Source organism: Theropithecus gelada, chromosome 9 (genome assembly GCF_003255815.1).
Source record: "Theropithecus gelada isolate Dixy chromosome 9, Tgel_1.0, whole genome shotgun sequence".
Lineage (NCBI taxonomy): Eukaryota > Metazoa > Chordata > Mammalia > Primates > Cercopithecidae > Theropithecus > Theropithecus gelada.
In genome coordinates, this window is record NC_037677.1 from 65,830,848 (window position 1) to 65,852,080 (window position 21,233).

The window sequence follows — 21,233 nt, forward strand, 5'->3', positions numbered from 1 at the left end:
GTTAATTATATATTTGGAAAAACTAGGAAATAAAAATTTAAGCAAAGAACTTGTAGTTTAAAGCAACATGCTTTAGTATGAATGGAAGAAGGAAAAAGAAGATAAGGAAGTCCATGATTTGGGGACGCTCTCTAAAAAGTTTTCCAATTCACTTCTTTTGAGGCTTTTGGGCCTGTGAGACCAGGATAATTTCATGGCCTGTCAGGGACACCTGAATAGGTATCTAAAGATTAGTTTGCTAGGCCTCTTAGTCATGCTTTTCCGCTCTTTGGATGTGAGAACCTTGTCCTCCTGGAGGCGAAGGTAGCACTTTTCCTAATTCATAATCAATAAAAATTATAATAGAAGTATAAATGGTGGTGTCTGCCCTTGGGTTCGTTGTCCTGAGATGGTGGAGAGAATACAGGTGGCCACAGGAAAATGTCAGAGATAAATAAACGCTAAACCTTATAATATTGACCACAATTCATTCAGCCAGGCTCTGGGCTAGGAGCCAGAGGTACAAAGGTTAACAAGTGCACCCGCCCTTGAGGTGCTCAGAGTCTAGTGCGGAAAATGGCCATGTAAACTGATCGTTATTCAGTAGTCACCACAGAGGCTAAAAGACCTGAAGGTACCAGGTACAAAGGTACCAGGACTCAGAGAATGGAATAATGTTAGGTTTTATGAGGTAAAAACACTTCAGATTTTAAGTGCAGGGCTTCAGAGGAATTTTTTTTTTTTTTTTTTGTAGCTTTGTTTTAAATTATTCAAAATTTGACCAGGATGAGACTAACCACAGGAAAACCTGCTGGATAGACTAAAGACTAGGTAGGTCATGGTGCTTTGAGCTTTTTGAACATTTGATAAAAGACTACTAAAAGTAAAGTAAAAACTTCTGAGTAGTAAAGTTCAAGAGCTCCTATAATATTCTAAAGGATTTTTTGTTTGTTTTCAAGACAAGTCCATTTTTCAACTTTTTTTATTTTTATTTTTTTGAGATAAGCAATCTTCCCACCTCAGCCTCCCAAAGTGCTGGGATTACAGGTGTGAGTCACCATGCCCAGCTGACATTTTTAAATTTTTAAATTTTTCACATGAGAAACATATAACACTATATATTAGGTGAAAACAAAAACAGATTAAGGTCTAAGTGGAACATAAAACAAATATTTGAAAAAAATTTAATAAAAATTGTCTGGGTGCTGTGGCTCACACCTGTAATCCCAGCACTTTGGGAGGCTGAGGCAAGCAGATCACCTGAGGTCAGGAGTTTGAGACCACCCTGGCCAACATGGTGAAACCCCGTCAAATTAGCCAAGGTTAAAGACCAGCCAAAAATTAGCCAGGTGTGGTGATGTATGCCTGAAGTCCCAGCTACTCCAGAGGCTGAGGCAGTAGAATTACTTGAACCTGGGAGGCGGAGGTTGCAGTGAGCTAAGAAAGCACCACTGCACTCCAGCCTGGGTGACAGAGTGAGACTCTGTCTCAAACATAAATACATAAATAAATAAATAAATAAATAAATAAATTGATGGTGTCCTCAGATGCCTGACAATCCGTTTGACAATAGAGACCTTGTAGAAGCATGGAAAATGTGTAGAAGCAATGTAAAAACGAAAACAGACACATTATGATGACAGCTGGTAAAAAACTGGAGGGACCCATGACTAGCTGCTGGTTGTGGTGGCAATAACCAGTGGTGCTTTTCTTTTTAATTGTATTTTTTTTTTTTTTTTTCAGAGACAGGACCTTGCTCTCTCCCCTAGACTGGAGTACAGTGGCACGATTATAGCTCACAGCAGCCTTGAACTCCTGGGCTCAAGCTATCCTCCTGCCTCAGCCTCCTGAGTAGCTGAGACAACAGGTATGCACCACCACGCTCAGCTAATTTTTATTTTTTGTAGAGACAGGGTCTTGCTCTGTTGCCCAGGCTGGTCTCTAACTTCTGGCCTCAGGGGATCCTCTTACCTCAGCCTCCCAAAGTGCTTGGTCAAGAGCCACTGCACCCAGCTTAGTGTTTTGTAGATTTTAGTTTACAAGTTTTCCACTTCCTTGATGGTTTTAGAACTTTCTCCATCCAGGTTTGTTGACTTTACTGGAATCTTGTCTACAGCAGAGGGACAAATGAACAATAAGGACTGATAAGTCAGGGCTGTCATATTCAGGCTGCCATATTTCAAAACTGCCACAAGATGGGAGTATTTTAAACCTTTACTCTGATTTTCTGATCATTCATCTTTGTGGGTCATAGGGTGACGGAGCCTCAGTATCCCAAAGCAGTGCACTGGAACTCAGAAAGGCAAACATCACTCTGTTTTTGCTGTTGGAAATTTGATTCACATGAGACGGCCAAAGGGAAATGGATATTAAAGCAAGGGAATTCATAACTGTTGGTTTGCGACTGTTTTGTGCAGTGTTTGAAAAGGAGCTTCTAGTGTAAAATGGAAAAATTGTTGGAAAGAAAAGCCAATATTTTGAACGAACGCATCCTCTCTCTTTTGTTTGTAAGGCTTTCAAAGTTGAAGTCTTTCCATGATTCACCATTGTCTTGACCTTTGGTTGCAGTGTAGGAATTCAGTGAAAGTCCAGCTGCCAGTGGTACATGTTGTGGGCCGCTACTGTTAAACTTTCCACGTGTCTGTGGTCCCTCAGGCAAATAGCAGGTGCATTTTTCATTGTCCTGAAATAGAAGTTACAGTTATATAAATTCAAATTGCAAGAAACGCAGTATACCAAGGTAGAGAGGATTAAAGAGCTGGTGGGCAGTGGAGTTTGCATCCTAGCTAATGTGTGAAAGGGCCCATTTGCAAAGAAATCTATTACCAATAGATGGTGAGCTTCACTACAATGTAGATGTTTTAATACTTTTAAAGACTTATCCTAAAGGTCACAGGGAGCTATAGACAAAGAAAGTAAGGACAAAGATGGGAAATTTGGCCAGATCAGATAGAGGAAGGACTGGCAGGCACTTTAGGTTTCTGCAGGCAAGAAGGCAAGTCCAGGAAGGCCAGCAAAGGCTTTTCTTGATCACTTTTCGATTACCACTGAGACCTGTGATTGCAGACTCTGCACTAAGGGGCTAAAATACCTCCCAGTTTCTATCAGGTGTCGTGTGCATGGGCATCTGGACCAGTTTCCACAGAAAACATTCAACAGGCCATGGGAAGTGCTTGAGTTCAGTTGTTAACATTGTTGTCTTGTTGACTGGGACTTTCCAGCGGCCCCCTCTACTCCTCTACTTAGGTGGGATTTCTCACTTATCCAGGCCCATAGGTGCCCACAGGTGGGACAGGTACTCATCCCACCACATTTTCATCATCCTGTTTCTAGAATTCTAGAGTGTCCATTATGTTACAGTTTAATCTCTGATTTAACAAGAGAACAGGCAGGTGCGGTGGCTCATGCCTGTAATCTCAGCACTTTGGGAGGCCGAGGTGGGCGGATCACCTGAGGTCAGGAGTTTGAGACCAGCCTGGCCAACATGGTGAAATCCCATCTCTAATAAAAATACAAAAATCAGCTGGGTGTGGTGGCACGCACTTGTAATCCCAGCTACTCAGGATGCTGAGGCAGGAGAATCACTTGAACCCGGGAGGCGGAGCTTGCAGTGAGCTGGATCGCACCACTGCGCTCCAGCCTGGGTGACAGAGCGAGATTTCCTCTCAAAAAAAAAAAAAGAGAGAACAGAAGGGAGATCAAGAAACTTGCCTAAGAAGCTATCCTAATACAAAGCTCTTTGCACACACTTTTCTGTCCAAATCACCGAAATCTCCCCTCTTTTCTAGGTTCACCACAAGGCCTTATCTTTAAAGTTTTAGAGTATTTATTGTCAAAATCTATGTGTCTCAATTACATATTCTCTAGTATTGTTCACAGTTGCTGTCTGTGGCGGTCTTGACTCCCCACCTAGATGCTAGATCCATGGCTTATACACGAGGGTTTCTCAAACTTTAATGTGTACACGATCACCTGGGGAGCTTGTAAAAATGGAGATACTGACTCAGAAGGTCAGAGGCCCAAGACGAGGGGCCTTGGACTCTGCATTTCTAACAAATCCCCTTAGCTGTGGTGCCGTGCTCCTGGCCCACACAGCACTCATTAATTGGTTGATTGCTGTTCTGTCTTAGAAACCTTTTGGGGGTCCATTTTCTCTGCTAGACATTGGTTTTCCCTGTCTGTAGCATGTTAAAGGGTTAATAATTGTTTGTCTTTGTGATGGGCAGGCCATGTAGTATGGCTGGTTAAAGCATGACTTTGAGCCACTCAAATAAAAAGCTAACATGTATTAAGTACCTACTATGTGTTGGGCACTGGAATGAGTTATTTCTCTTTCTCTCTCTCTCTCTCTCTCTCTCTCTCTCTCTCTCTCTCCGTTTCTTTCAGTCTCTCTCTGGGTGAGCCGGGGCATAGAGGCGCACACCTGTAATCCTAGCACTTTGGGAGGCCTATATGGGCGTATTGCCTGAGCTCAGGAGTTCAAGACCAGCCTGGGCAACATGGCGAAACCCCATCTCTACTAAAATACAAAAAATTAGCCGGGCATGGTGGTCTGCACCTGTAGTCCCAGCTACTCAGGAGGCTAAGGTGGGAGAATCACTTGAACCCAGGAAGCATACGTTGCAGTGAGCTGAGACAGTGCCACTGTACTGTAGCTGGGGCAACAGAGTGAGACTCCGTCTCAAAAAAAAAAAAAAAAAAGAGGGCTTATTATGTTTCCTGCCATGATTGATTGATTGATTGATTGATTGATTGATTGATTTTTCAGACAGAGTCTTGCTCTGTTACCCAGGCTGGAGTGCAATGGCATGATCTCGGCTCACTGCATTCTCTGCCTCCCGGGTTCAAGCGACTACTGCCTCAGCCTCCTGAGTAGCTGGGATTACAGGCGTGCACCACCACGCCTGGCTAATTTTTGTATTTTTAGTAGTGATGGGGTTTTACCATGTTGGCCAGGCTGGTCTCTAACTCCTGATCTCAGGTGATCCACCCACCTCACCCTCCCAAAGTGCTGGGATTAGAGGCATAAGCTACCACACCTGGCCCCTGCTAGGATTTTTATATCAGCTGGTAGTTTTAAAATCATGACTGATTTTTCACAATAATCACAGTTTTATGCCCTATACAATTATATGGAACATGTTTCAAAAGATTTTGAATCAAAGACAAAGAGTGTTTAATTTGCATAACTCAGAGAAGTGAATTATGAATTTATTAATATAAAATTATAATTTTTCTGGGTTTCAGGAGATCAAGAGCAATAAATCTGGCCAAAATAAAAATGCATTTGTCTTGAAACTTCTTTAAAATTCTAAATCTAACTAGTAGATTTCAGTTAGAAAGAGTTTCAGGAGATCAAGAGCAATAAATTTGACCAAAACAAAAACACGTTGTCTTGAAACTTCTTTAAAATTCAAAATCTAACTAGTAAGCGTTTTATTCATTAAAAATGGATTTTTCTTCTCAAAACAAAAACATATTTCAAGTCAACTTTTGTTTTTTGTTTTTGTTTTTGTTTTGAGACGGAATCTCGCTTTGTCACCCAGGCTGGAGTGCAGTGGCGCGATCTCAGCTCACTGCAACCTCCGCCTCCCAGGTTCAAGCAACTCTCCTGCCTCAGTCTCCCAAGTAGCTGGGATTACAGGCACGTGCTACCACTCTCGGCAATTGTCTTGTATTTTTAGTAGAGAGGAGGTTTCTCCATATTGGCCAGGCTGGTCTTGAACTCCTGACCTCGTGATCTACCTGCCTTGGCCTCCTAAGGAGCTGGGATTACAGGCGTGAGCCAACGTGCCCAGCCGGGTCCACTTTTTTCTTGAGTTGAGGAATGTGTGTGTGTGTGTGTGTTTGTATGCATGTATATATCTTCACAATAAACCTTGACTTAAGTGCTATTATTCCCATCTTAAAGGTGTGGAAACTGAGGCCATAAGATTAAATGACTTGCCCACTTTTACACTGCTACTAGAGGCTCACCCAGGATAGAAATTCAATTCTATTTTCAAACCCACATAATTTTTTAAAACATTTTATTTTGAAAAATTAAAAACCTACAGAAAAGTTTCAAGAATGGTACAGTGAACATGCATATTCCCTTCCCCTAGATTCACTAGTTGTTACTATGTAAAAAATATTTTTTTAGAGTCAGGTTCTCATGATGTTGCGCAGGCTGGTCTTCAACTCCTAGGCTCAAGCGATCCACTCTCCTTGGCCTCCCAAAGTGCTGGGATTATAGGCATGTGCCTGGCCAGTTGTTACTATTGTCCACATTTGCAAAGCCCTCATTCTTTTTCTTTTTCTTTTCTTTTTTGTTTTTGAGATAGGATCTTGCTCTGTCACCCAGGCTGGAGTGCAGTGGCACAATCATGGCTCACTGCAGCCTTGACTTCTGGGCTCAAGTGATCCTCCCACCTCAGCCTCCCACGTAGCCTGGACCATTGGCAAGCACCACCATGCCCGGCTAAATTTTTTATATTTATTTTTTATAGAGACAGGGGGGTGGTTTTGAACTCCTAGTCTCAAGCAATCTTCCTGCCTTGGCCTCCCAAAGTGCTGGGATTACAGGCATAAGCCACCATGCCCAGCTAAAGCCCTTGCTCTTTTTTTTTTTTTTTTTTTTTTTTTTTTTATCTTTTTTACAGAGACAGGGTCTTACTATGTTACCTAGGCTGGTCTTGAACTCCTGGACTCAAGCTATCCTCCCTCCTCAGCCTCCCAAAATGCTGGGATTACAGGCATGAGCCACCACGCCTAACTAAGCTCTCATTCTTAATCACTGTAGTGTTTATTAGGTATATTGTGGTCTTAGGATATTATATGATCTCTCTGTTTAATTTCTTCATTTGTAAGGGTATAAAAATATTTACATTGAGGGTTTTAAAAATGAGATTAAGTGAAATAATGTACTTAGTTTTTCAACAAATGTTTGTTGACCTCCTACTGTGCTGGGGTGAATACCAGGCATTGTTCCAGGTCCGGACAAAGCAAGACAGCACAGTCCGTACTCCAACAGAACTTAGAATCAGAGGTGGGGAGGCCAGACGGTAAAGGGCATACCAGGCAATTTCAGGACATCTAAGCACTAGTGAGGAGACAACACCTTTAGACACAGTGGTCTGGGAAGGCTTACTGGAGGAGGTGACCCCTGGCCTGAAGCCCTTCCCACGAAAGGGAGTAAACCATGCAAAGACAGGGGAGGAGTGGTCCAGCCTGCCCAGAGTGAGTGCTGAACCTCTTTTTCACAAACAAGGCAAGGGAGATTGGGGTACTTCCTTGCATGGCATTTGTTTTTAGAAGAGAGCACACTCTGTCAGCTAGACTAGATCTTAATGTGACAAAAGACAGGCCAGGCCAGCCAGTTTTTCACAGTCTATTCCAGCTTGTACATTTATAACTCTTCTTCACAGGGTACTGCAAACATGGGTTTCTGAGAACCAATCTTTATAAAAGTGTCTTGAATTCCTTGGTAATTATTTCCTTTTAAGCATATAACTTTTATTATTAATAAACTGCTTTTAAATTAATGGTAGTTGTTGTCCAAAGGAAGTCTGATCTGTGTTACTGAAACCTCAATGATCTTATGTTTCTAATTAAGGAATTGGAAGAAGACATGCATCAGAAAATTGCAAGGGAGATGAACCTCTCTGAAACTGCTTTTATCCGAAAACTGCACCCGACAGACAACTTTGCACAAAGTAAATATGCTTTTTTTTTTTTTTTTTTTTTTAAAGAACTGCTGTGTCGCCCAGGCTGGAGGGCAGTGGCATGATCTTGGCTCACTGCAACCTCCACTTCCTGGATTCAAGCAATTGTGCCTCAGCCTCCCAAAGTGCTGGGATTATAGGTGTGAGCCACCGCTTTACAATCATTCTTGAATGACACCAGAAATTATTTTTAGGTGGGGGGATGATCTTTAAGGAAAATGCCCCCTTATTATTTGCATGCAGACAGTAGATAGAGCGGGAGATTCTGATTTGGTTTTCAGTTCCTCTGGGGGAGAGGGTGTTGGTGAACCTGAATGTTTCCATTCCAGATCTAGCACTGGGGAGCCCTACGATGCTTGCCTAGCCATCATTCCTCCTTTTACAACATGTTTTGGCTATTCATCATTCTAGAGAAATATTTAGGAAAGAAGAAAATGAGAAATCTGTGACCTGCTTGCATGGGAATGATCTCATCTCTCTTTGGCTTTTCCTACCCTCAGGTTCCTGCTTTGGACTAAGATGGTTTACACCGGCAAGTGAGGTTCCGCTCTGTGGCCACGCCACCCTGGCTTCTGCAGCTGTGCTGTTTTACAAAATAAGTAATGTGATTTTCTTTAATGAATCTAACACTTAGCAAATGGCTTTTTTTTTTTTTTTTTTTTTTAAGTTCTCACACAGACTTATTCTGATGGTCCAAAGTGACTGGTATAAAGACTTTGCAGAGTTTACTTCATGCTATTCGTAATGCAGAAACAAAACTAGCGACCTTCAATAGCACTTTTACCTTTCTGAGTATGTGCCCACCATCACTGGAAAGCTGCAGTCAGAATGCTATTTTTTAAACCGGAGATCTCTGGTCTTTGTGAAGCTTGCATGGGCAGAATTGTCATCTCATACGATATGAGATTGGGGACCAACAGGAACGTTTCACTCCAATTATTTCCCCTCCCACGTTGAAATTCATTTCACAGTAAGAGATTCTTCAATAAACATTTTTTTTTTTTTTTGAGATGGGGCCTGGCTCGGTTGCCCAGGCTGGAGTGCAGAGTTGGGATATCAGTTCACTGCAACCTCTGACTCCTGGGCTCAAGCCATCCTCCCACTTCAACCTCCAAAGTAACTGGGACCACAGGTGCACACCACCACACCTGGCTAATTTTTGTATTTTTGGTAGAGACGGGGTTTTGCTGTGTTGCCCAGGCTGGTCTCAAATTCCTGAGCTCAATTGATCCACCCACCTTGGCCTCCCAAAGTGCTGGGATTACAGGCATGAGCCACCACGCCCAGCCAATAAGAGCTTCTTTGCTCTGAATTTTAAAGATTCCTGGGCCCCCACTGTATATATGCATTCACCTTAAGAGGAGTTGGAGCACCTTAATTCTGCCAGTTTCTATCTTAGCTGCATTTAGTTTAATGGACAAAGATCAGGGCCTTGTGGGGATGGGACAGAGGAGAGATTCCTGGGAAATGCCCTAAAACAGGAGATGGAAGCAGCCAGAAACAAGCATAGACAGCAAACGGAAATGGAAACAAGGAAAGAAACAGGATAATACGACAGAAGGTCACTGTGGGGGTTGGGCAAAACCCCGTCTTTACTAAAAATACAAGAATTAGCCAAGTGTGGTGGCGCATGCCTGTAGTCCCAGCTACTCAGGAGGCTGAGGCAGGAGAATCGCTTGAATCTGGAAGGTGGCGGTTGCAGTGAGCCAAGATTGTGCCATTGCACTCCAGCCTGGGCGACAGAGCAAGACTCCGCCTCAAGGAAAAGAAAAAAAAGAAAGCAGGATTGAATAGAGGGAGAAATTGAACTGCAGAGTAGTAGCAACAAAGAAAGGCCTAGGCCAAATCCATGGGGAGCTCTAAAGCTGGACATTTTTTCAAGTAGTATAGTTCCAAGTAGAGGCAGAGATTCAGGCCTTTTTGTCCTCCATGGACCAGTCCCCAAAACCTGGAAAAGATGTATGACTTTGGGCAAGGTAGCTCTACTCAGCCAAGGGTAACTCCAAGAGAGTGACTCAGTTGAGAGCTGTAGGCCACCAGCACTCTGGGCGAGCAGGGTCAGGGCCGGGTGTAAGCAGAGCCAGCAAGGCCCCAGGTTGCAGCTGAGAGCAGGTGCCTCCTTACATTTTGTACCCTATGGTACTTCCTTGCCTCATGGAGTCCCAGTCCTGAGGCCATGGGTCAGACATAGAATCTGGATCAGCACCCACTAGAGAAGGAGAACTTTGGGCTAAAGGATAAGATGAAGCATCTGTGGGACGAGCTAGAGTGAGAGGAGGAGCATCCCAGGCAGAGGCTAGCAAGTACAAAGCCCCTGGGACCTGTCTATATGATTGGCAGGGATAAAGTTGAGAGGCCATATAATATAATTCAATATACATTTCAAAAAGATGATTTTGGTATTTGTGGATAGGGGACACGTGCAAAGGCAAGCAGACATTCTGAAATGTTTAGGAATTGAGTCTTGAAAAATAAGATTTACTGAAATTAAATTGAGTGTCTTTTGTTTTTTTGTTTTGTCTTTTTTGAGATGGAGTTTTGCTCTTGTAACCCAGGCTGGAGTGCAATGGCAAGATCTCGACTCACTGCAACCTCTGCCTCCTGTGTTTAAGCGATTCTCCTGCCTCAGCCTCCCAAGTAGCTGGGATTACAGGTGCCTGCCACCACGCTTGACTAATTTTTGTATTTTTAGTAGAGATGGGGTTTCACCATGTTGGCCAGGCTGGTCTCAAACTCCTGACTTCAGGTGAACGACCTGCCTCGACCTCCCAAAGCAAGATTGAGTGTCTTTTGAAAACTGGACTCCACATGGGTTGGTTTGATGCTGAGGTTTGGAATAATAACACCCTGGAACCCCCCCATAGGGCAGTCTTAAGGTTAGATAAGATAAGATATGAAAAAATGCTTTGTAAATAGTAATGTCTTACATCGATCATAATGAGAAAAATTAAGCTTTGTGTTTCCGAATGTCAATTTTATGCTCAATGAAAGTTAATAAGTCAGAGTTCTTCACCTTTGACATGTGATTTAAGTTTTACAGAAATATTAAGAGAGAGAAAAGAATTAGGTCACCATTCTTTGTTTTCACTAAAAATGTTATACACACTGATAAGTAGCCCAAGCTGTATCAGTAACGGGGTGGCAGTATTTGTGGTGCATTCTTTAAATCACATTGCTGTGTAAAAAGTTTGGTTTATTTAGGATAAACCACATTTATTTCATATAAGACTGATATTTACAACTTAAATGTTTTGTTATTCCCTTGGCATATCTTAGACTAGAAGAGGTTATGACTCTATGGTTGTTGCTGCAGGATATTTTAAAATCTGTATTAGAAACATTTTAGACTAGGTGCAGTGGTTCACGCCTGTAATCCCAACACTTTGGGAGCCAAGGCAGGAGGATCGCTTCAGTCTAGAACTTAGAGACCAGCCTGGGCAACATAGTGAGACCCTGTCTTTACAAAATATTTAAAAATTATCCAGGCATTATGGCTCATGCCTGTAGTCCCAGCTACTCGGGAGGCTGAGGATTGCTTGAGCTCAGGAGGTTAAGGCTGCAGTGAGCCAGTCCCCAGCCTGGGCAACAGAGTGAGACAGTTCCTCAAAGAAAGAGAAAACATTATAAAAGGTAGGTTTAATGTATTAACCTCATTTTATAGATGAGGAAACTGAGATTTAAGGAGGCTGGCCAGGTGTGGTGGCTCACGCCTATAATCTAAGCACTTTGGGAGGCTGAGGCAGGTGGATCACTTGTGGTCAGGAGTTTGAGACCAGCCTGACCAACATGATAAAACCTCGTCTCTACTAAAAATACAAAAATTAGCTGGGTGTGATGGTGCACACCTGTAATTCCAGCTTCTTGGGAGGCTGAGGTGGGAGAATCACTTGAACATGGGAGGCAGAGGGTACAGTGAGCTGAGATCGCGCCACTGTACTCCAGCCTGGGCAACACAGTGAGACCCTGTCTCAAGAAAAAAAAAAGGAGGCAAAGTTAGTAAGGGCACAGTAAGCAGTAAAGAGCTGGGATCTGAAGACTTGAAGTATGACGCCATATCCAGTCAGTTTTGTTCTTGGTTCTCAAGTTAGAATCTAGTGAGAGTTTTCTCCATTCTAGACCCCAGCAACGCAAACCTCGCTCCATCATAGAAAAGGATGGCATTGCCAGAAAATCTAAGACAATGCAAAGGTGTTTGAAATGGACATGTACATATATGACAAAGTTGATTTCCTATTTCTTGATTCCTATTTTGGCCAGAAAACGTGAATAGCACACTCACGTTTGTCACTCTGAGTGGAGAACTAAGGGCCAGACAAGCAGAGGATGGCATCGTCCTGGACTTGCCTCTTTATCCAGTCTACCCCCAGGTCAGCTCTTTGTGATTATTGCCCTAAGCCGTGTACAACTGACAGCTCTCCTATTTTATAATAATTTTGTTTTTTTCCCACCCATCTAGGACTTCCTTGAAGTAGAGGACTTGATAAAGGTTGGTAAAAAGAATCAAACCTGAGCCTAGTTATTTGTTGTTGTTTGCACACAAAGATTTGGTACCATTTGATCCCTAAAGATAGGCATTCTACCAATATAAATGTTACAGTGTTTCAGGTTTGAATTTTAATATTCAGTCTATTTGGTGAGAAGGTTGACCAGTTTTCCTTGGCTCCTGATTGTCAGTGCTGGCCCCATGGTAGGATGGAGGGAAGAGACACTGTTATGTGACAGGCTGAAAGGCACAAAAGAACCAATGGAGGTGGTGAAGAAGAGAGAGAATGGGATGTCTTAAGGAAATGTAAGTTTCTGGGAGGAGACCAGCCTCTAGGGAAATTAAGGGATGTTGAATTTCTGTACTTTTCTAGCTAGAAGGAGAGGAATGGGCCCCGAGCATGGCCATGCTAGTTCAGGTATGAAAGTTTTGGAGACAAGACAAATTTAAAAACAAACTGCTTTAAACATACTGGTAAGAAAGTGGAAAAAACCTTATAATGGTAGACCTTGTTCATGGTAGAAAGAACTTAACTTATCCTCAGTCAGCATTTATTAAATGGGATAACAAAGGGTTGTAAGTATTGCCATTTTGTGTTCTTCCCTAGAAACTGGCAGTAAGATTCCCAGCCGAGAATTAAACTTTTTTTTTTTTGAGACGGAGTTTGCTCTTGTTGCCCAGGTTGGAGTGCAATGGTGTGATCTTGGCTCACCACAACCTCCACCTCCTGGGTTCTAGCAGTTCTTGTGCCTCAGCCTCCCGAGTAGCTGGGATTACAGGCATGCACCACCATGCCTGGCTAATTTTGTATTTTTAGTAGAGATGGGGTGTCTCCATGTTGCTCAGGCTGGTCTCGAACTCCTGAGCTCAGGTGATCCGCCCGCCTCGGCCTCCCACAGTGCTGGGATTATAGGCGTGAGCTACCGTGCCCACCCTTAAACTTTCAAATCAACATATGAACCCATGGAGATAAGGGCAGGGTTCGAGAGACTAAGGCTCTGGAGAACAGATGGGATCTGGCTGTAGGAGTTCCCATTTCTTGAGGAAGTGATGTTGATCAGCCCGTAGTCACAGAGGCAGAAAGCCCAAGTACCACCCAAGGCAGAAGGAATTCTGGATGTGGGAACTGGAGTGTCTTGGCCTCTAACAAAGATTAGAGAACCTGAAGCCACCTAGTGACTACCATACAACTACCATGTAATTACCATCTGCTGGGCCTGGCAGCTAGGGCTGGTGCCAAAGGATGGCTTGGTGTTGTGGGAAGGGGTTATCTCCTCATAATCCCCCTCAATGCCCCAAGCCACCCTCAAACAAACATACAAACAAATGATGTTCCTGGATTTCAGCAAGATTATGTGCAGTCAGGTAGAGTGAACCAGGGTATCTTGAGAACAGGTTATGTTATTGATCTGTCACATACAATCTAGTGAAAGTGTTGTGCTTGCCAAGCAGAGCAGCGTAAGACGAGCCCTCTGGTCCCTACTTCCAATCAAACTGCTAGCCCTGAGTCCTTGCCATGTGGAATGTTCTAATTGCTGCTGCAGATACTCCACATATATGATTTTATTTAATCCTCATAGCTCTAAGAGGTGGACATGAGGCCATCTCTAAAGATGGTGGACAGTAGGGATTTAGAGCTTTTTCTCTGACCTTCTCAGACCTGGGCCAAGATATGTGTGTGTGTGTGTGTGTGTGTGTGTGTGAGATCTTTGGCCTTTCTAAGTCTCTTTCCCCTTCTCTGTGGGGAGAATACCTACTTGAAGGAGTTGTGCATTGAGGCACATAGTAGGCACTTGTGAGCAATGCCTATTTTTTTTTTTTTTTTTTTTTTTTGAGACGGAGTCTCACTCTGTCTCTCAGGCTGGAGTGCAGTGGTGCGATCTCAGCCAAGTGATTCTTGCCTCACAAGTGATTCTTGGTTCACCAGGTTCAAGTGATTCTCTTGCCTCAGCCTCCCGAGTAGCTGGGATTACAGGAGTGCACCACCATGCCCGACTAATTTTTGCATTTTAGTAGAGATGGGGTTTTGCCATGCTGGCCAGCCTGGTCTCGAGCTCCTGACCTCAGGTGATCCACCTACCTCAGCCTCCCAAAGTGCTGGGATTATAGGTGTGAGCCACTGCACCCGGCCAAGGCCTGTTTGGTAGCCAGGAGACTGACCATCCTTGGGGAACACCTTAAGCTCTGAAACTGCACTAACACTCTTGGGGACTGGAGACGACGGGTGTGCTTGGCTCACAGTGGATGTTCAATGAGAGGTCATTTCCTATTTCAGGGGATCAGGGACTTGGCCCAGGGCATGCCCCTGAGGAGTTTTTGGTCTGTCTCCACAGACTGCCATAGGCAACACACTGGTCCAGGACATCTGTTATTCTCCAGATACCCGAAAGCTCCTCCTCCGCCTCAGTGACACTTACAACAGGTAAGATTTTTGGTCGTATCAGCACTTTGGGGAGGGCTGAGTGCCCAGATTTATAGCTCTGCCTTGGTCTGGCTGTGCTGTGTCCAGTCAAACCATGATTTACGCCGCCAGAGCGTTTCTTTCCCCAGTAGGAAGACATTCCCACTTGTTCTTCCCTGCTTTCCTGCTGAGCTGTTTGAGCAAGCTGCGCCCTGGCCTGTTTTACAGAATCTGTGTGGTGAGTGGGCTGTGAAATGGGTTTGTCCTAATCCGTCTCATTTATGAACCAGGTCATTTCTGGAGAACCTGAAAGTGAACATGGAGAATCTGCTGCAAGTTGAAAACACAGGGAAGGTGAAAGGGCTTATTCTTACCCTTAAAGGAGAGCCTGGTGGGCAGAGCCAGTCGTTTGACTTTTACTCCAGATATTTTGCACCGTGGGTTGGTGTGGCTGAAGACCCAGTGACAGGTACTTTTTACTTGAGCCCAGGCGAGGGTTAAACAATGGAAGAGGAGGATCACACATAGTTATTAAATGCACTTCATGTGACCTTTCAGGTGGCTTGGGTTTTGAGCTGCCTTATTCCTCTATCTTTCCCCATTCCTGCCATCCCTTCACTGAAGTCTCACATGAAAAACGTGAAATAGAGCAGGCAGATAGCAGAGTTAAACCTGAGTGTCAGGCAGCCTGGGTTTACACTCCGAGCTTCCTAGCTCTTGACCTTGGGCAAGTGACTTGACTTTTAAAGTTCTCAATTTCCTGCTCTATAAATTGTATGTAATACCTGATAGGGGTATAACAACACAGTGCCTGTTAAGGGCTTAACACAGTGCCTGGCACATGGTAAGTGCCCAATAACTACTAGCTATTATATTGTATTCTGTTTTTTTGAGATAGGGTCTCATTCCATCACCCAGGCTGGAATGGAGTGGCACGACCTCAGCTCACTGCAACTTCGGCCTCCCAGGTTCAAGTGATTCTCCTGCCTCAGCCTCCCGAGTAGCTGGGACTACAGACGTCCGCCACCACACCTGGCTATTTTTGTATTTTTAGTAGAGATAGGGTTTCACCATGTTGGCCAGGATTGTCCTGAACTCTTGACCTCAAATGGTCCCTCCTTGGCCTTCCAAAGTGCTGGGATTACAGGCATGAGCCACTGCACCTAGCCAACTACTAGCTATTTTAATATTAACAACAAAACTAGCTCCTTGAGCCAACACTTCTAGATTGTCTGCCACCTGGGAGCAGAGGGATGAGTCAAAGATGGGGAGAAATGTCATGACTCCTACTCTCACCCTCTTTGGGAACAGTGGGCTGCACTGCAAAGGACGAGAAAGCTTGATGTGGGAGGATGTGGGTGGGATGGTGAAGGGGCCACAGGAGGCTGGGCAGAGCCTTCAAGGCTCCGTTCTGGTAAGGTGACAGGGCCTGGATGGCTCAGTCACTCTGTGAGGAACAAAACACGTGAAATTCAAAACTCAGCAAACAAGCACTTTTAAAGACTCAGGAAAATGCCCAACAATATCCAAACAGTCCAGCTTCCCCATGGAAGAAGAGTTCTGAGCAGATCTGCACATGCACAGCTGCTTCGCAAAGATTGTAATTGGCACAGAGTGCAAGTTTGTTTGTTTTTTTTTCCTGTAGTAATGCTTTTCTAGAGTGTAAAGGCCCTTGGACTTGGATTTTGATGACCAACCATCTGGGTTTGCTTGGGACTGAGGGGTTTCTCAGGATACGGAACTTTCAGTGCTAAAACCAGAACAGTCTCGCACAAACCAGGATAGTTGGTTGCCTTACTTGAACGTCCCATAACACCTTTTTTTTTTTTTTTTTTTTTTGAGAAGGACTCTCTCTCTGTTGCCCAGGCTGGAGTGCAATGGCATGATCTCAACTCTCTGCACCCTCCGTCTCCCGGGTTCAAGAGATTCTCCTGCCTCAGCCTCCCGAGTAGCTGGGATTACAGGCACCTGCTACCATGCCAGGCTAATTTTTTGTATTTAAGTAGAAAGAGGGTTTTGCCATGTTGGCCAGGCTGGTCTCGAACTCCTAGCCTCAGGTGATCCACCCGCCTCGGCCTCCGAAAGTGCTGGGATTACAGGCGTGAGCCACCATGCCCGGCCCCATAACACTTAATAGGTTTTCCTAAATGAGAGGCTTTTCCTCCCCATCTTTTTCTCTGCAAAATATTTTTCTGTCAGTTGTTGCTGTATATTTTGTTATTTCATTTTAAAATCTAATCTCTGATCTAAATCTAGAGTACAAACATGAAAAAATACCTCACTAAAAAAGAAGTTCTTTTGGCACCAAAAGCTCAGGAATGTTAGCTTGGTGGAAAATGTAGCCTTTTGGCCAGGTGCAGTGGCTCATGCCTGTAATCCCATCACTTTGGGAGGCCGAGGTGGGAGGACTGCATGAGGCCAGGAGTTTCAGAGCAGCCTGAGCAACACAGGGAGACCCCATCTCAACAAAAAAATTAAAGATGTAGAAAGACTTATGCAAGGCTGGGCACAGTGGCTCATGCCTGTAATCCCAGCCCTTTGGGAGGCTGAAATGGGTGAATCACTTGAGGTCAGGAGTTCAAGAACAGCCTGGCCAACATGGTAAAACCCTGTCTCCACTAAAAATACAAAAATCAGCTGGGCGTGACGGCGCATGCCTGTAATCCCAGCTACTCAGGAGGCTGAGGCAGGAGAATCACTTCAGCCTGGGAGGCGGAGGTTGCAGTGAGCCAAGATTGTGCCACTGCACTCCAGCCTGGGCGACAGAGCGAGACTCCATCTCAAAAAAAAAAAAAAAAAAAAAAAAGAAAAGAAAAAAAAATTATGCAAAGGCCTTGATTCTCCTACCAAGGGCTAACAATTAGCTGGTAGACAAGACAAGAATTAAAACCTGCAGTCTAATTCAGCCTTAAGAAACTGTAACGACCAGTCACAGTGGCTCATACCTGTAATCCCAGCACTTTGGGAAGCTGAGGCAGGTGGATCTCTTGAGATCAGGAATTCGAGACCAGGCTGGGCAACATGGCGAAACCTCATCTCTACAAAAAATACAAAAATTAGCCAGGCATGGTGACATGCACCTGTAGTTCCAGCAACTTGTGGGGGGCTAAGGTAGGAGGATGCCTTGAGAATGGGATGTCCACACTGCAGTGAGCCATGATTGTGCCACTGCACTCCAGGCTGGACAACAGAGCATGACTCTGTCTCAAAAAATAAATAAAATAAATAAAAATTAAATAAAAGAAAAAGACAAAAGGAAAGAAAAGAAACTGTGAGACCATTTGATACATAATTTGACAGAGTTTATCCATAAATTCTATGTCTTCCTTTCTATCTCCATTCATAATTCTATACCCTGCGGTGGCCTGGCCAACATAATGATTTAGGTGATCTAGGGTTTAGTCAAACTGGATAATTGATTGTAATTGCTTAGAAATTTACCACAAAATCGCCTGTTTTCTTTGGGATTATCTCCTAACTTTTCACTTCTTTTGAGGGTCTGCACACGCTGTTCTCAGCAGCTACTGGTCCCAGCAGCTGGGGAAGAAAGAAATGCATGGTAGGACAGCTCTTTACCAATTTCTTTTTATTTGCCTAATTCAAAGCTAGTGTTCCTTCTCATATGTACTATCCCCTTGAAAATGTAATAAAATGTTACGTATCACCCATGTGAAAATGAAAGGTTTTAAAATTCCTTCACTCTTAAAGATCCTCCACCCCAAACATCCTTCACCTCTGTCTCCCCCAACATACAGAGACTGTACAGACACAGACACAGTAACTGCCCAATAAGTGTTTGTTGAATAAAATTAGCTGTATAAGTTTGGCCCAGAGAGGTTATTTATAATGTGATGGGTTGAGACTGGATGATCACCAAGGTTCCTTACTGCTATTGCTCATCACAGGATTGAATCAAACAAATTACTTTGGAACCAAGTCCCCTAGTGATTAATGTATTGCTTAGAGGCAAAGAAAAATGATGGCAGCCGATGGAGGCTGCACTGCCCTGATCATCCAAGGAGTAGTCTGTGACTCTGATTTGTAGAGAACAGGGTGGCTATTCATTTTCCTTGGAGAGTCTAATTATTCTCCTAAGTACTGAGCTCCTGGAAGATGGAGGCTGTGCCTGTTTTGTCTGCCTGGCACACGTGGTTGCTTGAATATGTTATGAGTGAATGAACTCCCTCTGTCCTATTCAGTGCTGAGAAGATGGGGGCCTTCTCAGGAGGACTGAGACCACTCTTCTTCATCTTCTTAGAGTTATAGGCCTGCCTCTATTGTTTCAAACATCTTTGCTTACTCCTAGAGAGAGCTGGGGAAGAAGCGATGAGTGGGTTGTGTCTGGGCCATTACAGGAATTAGTAGAGGAGGTAGCCCAGGAAAAGGCTCAGGACTGGAGTATGTGGAGCTGTGTGTTTTGTAGATCAAATTGAGTTTGTGGCTCTCTCAGTCTGCAGGAGAATGGGGATGGGAGTGGGCAGTACCATAAACAGATGAAGGAGTTTATTCTTGAAATTCATCTGGGAGGACTCTAAGATTTGTAATAAGTCTTTCACTATGCTTTGTTAATTTAAAAGGGTGAAAATACTCTTAATTTGACTTGTTTGTTTTCTTTAGCGTTTCAGTGTTCCCAACGAGGAGGAGAGCTGGGAATTTCACTTCGTCCAGATGGAAGGGTTGACATTAGAGGAGGTGCAGCTGTTGTTTTAGAGGGCACGCTGACAGCCTAGAGGTGCGCCGACTGCTGCTGTCTCTAATCACCAAGTATTTTCTGCGTAAAAAGAAATGTAAGGGACTGCCATTAGCAAATGTGCATAGTAGTCTACTTAATCCTCATGTTTAAAATTGAAAAATGGGCCAGGCACAGTGGCTCACGCCTGTAATCCTAACACTTTGGGAGGCCGAGGTGGGCGGATCACCTTAGGTCAGGGGTTCGATACCAGCCTGGCCAACATGGTGAAACCCCGTCTCTACTAAAAATACAAAAATGAGCTGGGTGTGGTGCCGTATGCCTGTAATCCCAGCTACTCGGGAGGCTGAGGCAAGGAGAATCGCTTGAACCCAGGAGGCAGAGGTTGCAGTGAGCCAAGATCGCACCACTGCACTCCAGCCTGGGCGACAGAGTGAGACTCCATCCCCACAAAAATAAATAAATAAAAATAAAAATTGAAAAATGAAGACATTTTAATGGAGATTTAATAATGCTTCCAGACTAATGAACTAATGGAGTTTTGGCTCCACTCATGAGTGTATTTGAAATGTAAGTAACCAGCTACAAAGAATAATGTCTCTTCATTTGATTATGACTACCAATCAAGAGAAGGAGGAATACATTTCTGAGGAGTGAAGCTAAATCATTTGAACTTAAATGAGTACCTGATTTTGCAGCCATTAAAATGAATCAATAACTATGTGGAAATAAAGAAAAAATATTTTATAATATAATACTAAGAAAGAAAGAGGACAGTAGGCCATAAAATGTTAGCAATGTTATGCTATGTCTATGTAGATAAGCATGGGCCATTAAAAATAGCAAACTGGAAACAGTTCATGTGTGGGGGCCAAGATTGGAAGTAATTTTAATGTAAGAAGTGATTTTCTTTATTGTTGTACTCATGTACAAAGACTAAAAATCAGGACGAATCCAGAAAATAAAAACAAAACAGTATTTATTAGGCTACTTCCTGTCGTAGTGAAATTAAACACTAAAAGTAATGTAATCTCAGCTGGGTGTGGCGGCTCATGCCTGTAATCCCAGCACTTTGGCAGGATGAGGCAGGGGGATCGTTTGAGCCAAGGAGTTCAAGACCAGCCTGGGCAACACAGTGAGACCCTGTTTCTATTTAAAAAAAAAAAGGTAATGTAATTTCAATCTTTTTCTTGATATATGACTTGAGAATGATATTGTAAAAGGAATTCTTCTCTTCAATAAAATGGGTTTTAACATAACTTTAAATTCAGTTAAATCTACAATGTTGAACACCTATAGTTGACTTAGGGATGGGGACTTTTTCACATTATTAAGAGTGTTTGTTTAAGATGATCTCACCGATGGTAGTTCTCAGCCATCTCAAAAACTGCAAGCTAATCAGTTAGACATTCTTTAATGACCCCAATTTTTTCACTTTAATTGCTACCATGTTTTCTGTTTTTACTGATTTTTGCTAAAGCATGTAAAAGTGAATTTATTATAGCAGTAATCTTGTGTTTCTCCTGATTTGCAATAAAGTCAGTCGTTCACCAGCTTTAATGCCTTAACTTAATGAGTAACCAGTGACCCCGCCCCCCCCCAGACCTCACAACTGATCACAACACTCCCATGGGTCATGATACCAAGGGTGAGAATCACCAGAGGGTTTTCCCCAATTTTGGATTTTCCCAACCTGAGACTGAACTATATGAATAAGTTTATATAAATGCATAGTTGAGAGGGCCTGAATTTGATCAGATCTGAATCTGATCTTTCAAATGTGTGCTAAATTCTTTTTTTTTTTTTTTTTTTTTTTTTGAGACAGAGTCTTGCTCTGTCGCATAGACCAGTGCCATCTTGGCTCACTGCAACCTCTGCCTTCCAGGTTCAAATGATTCTCATGACACAGCCTCCAAAGTAGCTGGGATTACAGGCACCGACCACCATGCCTGGCTAATTTTTGTATTTTTAGTAGAG

At 43.5% G+C, this 21,233-nt stretch overlaps 1 protein-coding gene across 4 annotated transcripts in view; it reads left to right on the forward strand.

The window, feature by feature from the left end:
• The window catches only part of PBLD (phenazine biosynthesis like protein domain containing), a 45,551-nt gene extending 24,740 nt beyond the window's left edge, over positions 1-20,811 (forward strand). For all 4 annotated transcript variants that reach the window (XM_025395964.1, XM_025395965.1, XM_025395966.1 and 1 more), the window contains exons 3-10: positions 7,574-7,673; positions 8,183-8,281; positions 11,940-12,049; positions 12,139-12,168; positions 14,499-14,587; positions 14,857-15,035; positions 18,063-18,125; positions 19,184-20,811. In XM_025395964.1, the coding sequence (XP_025251749.1) occupies positions 7,574-7,673; positions 8,183-8,281; positions 11,940-12,049; positions 12,139-12,168; positions 14,499-14,587; positions 14,857-15,035; positions 18,063-18,125; positions 19,184-19,296 (783 nt within the window). In that variant the 3' untranslated portion in view covers positions 19,297-20,811. The remainder of the gene's footprint in view (positions 1-7,573; positions 7,674-8,182; positions 8,282-11,939; positions 12,050-12,138; positions 12,169-14,498; positions 14,588-14,856; positions 15,036-18,062; positions 18,126-19,183) is intronic.
• The last annotated feature ends 422 nt before the right edge of the window (positions 20,812-21,233 follow it).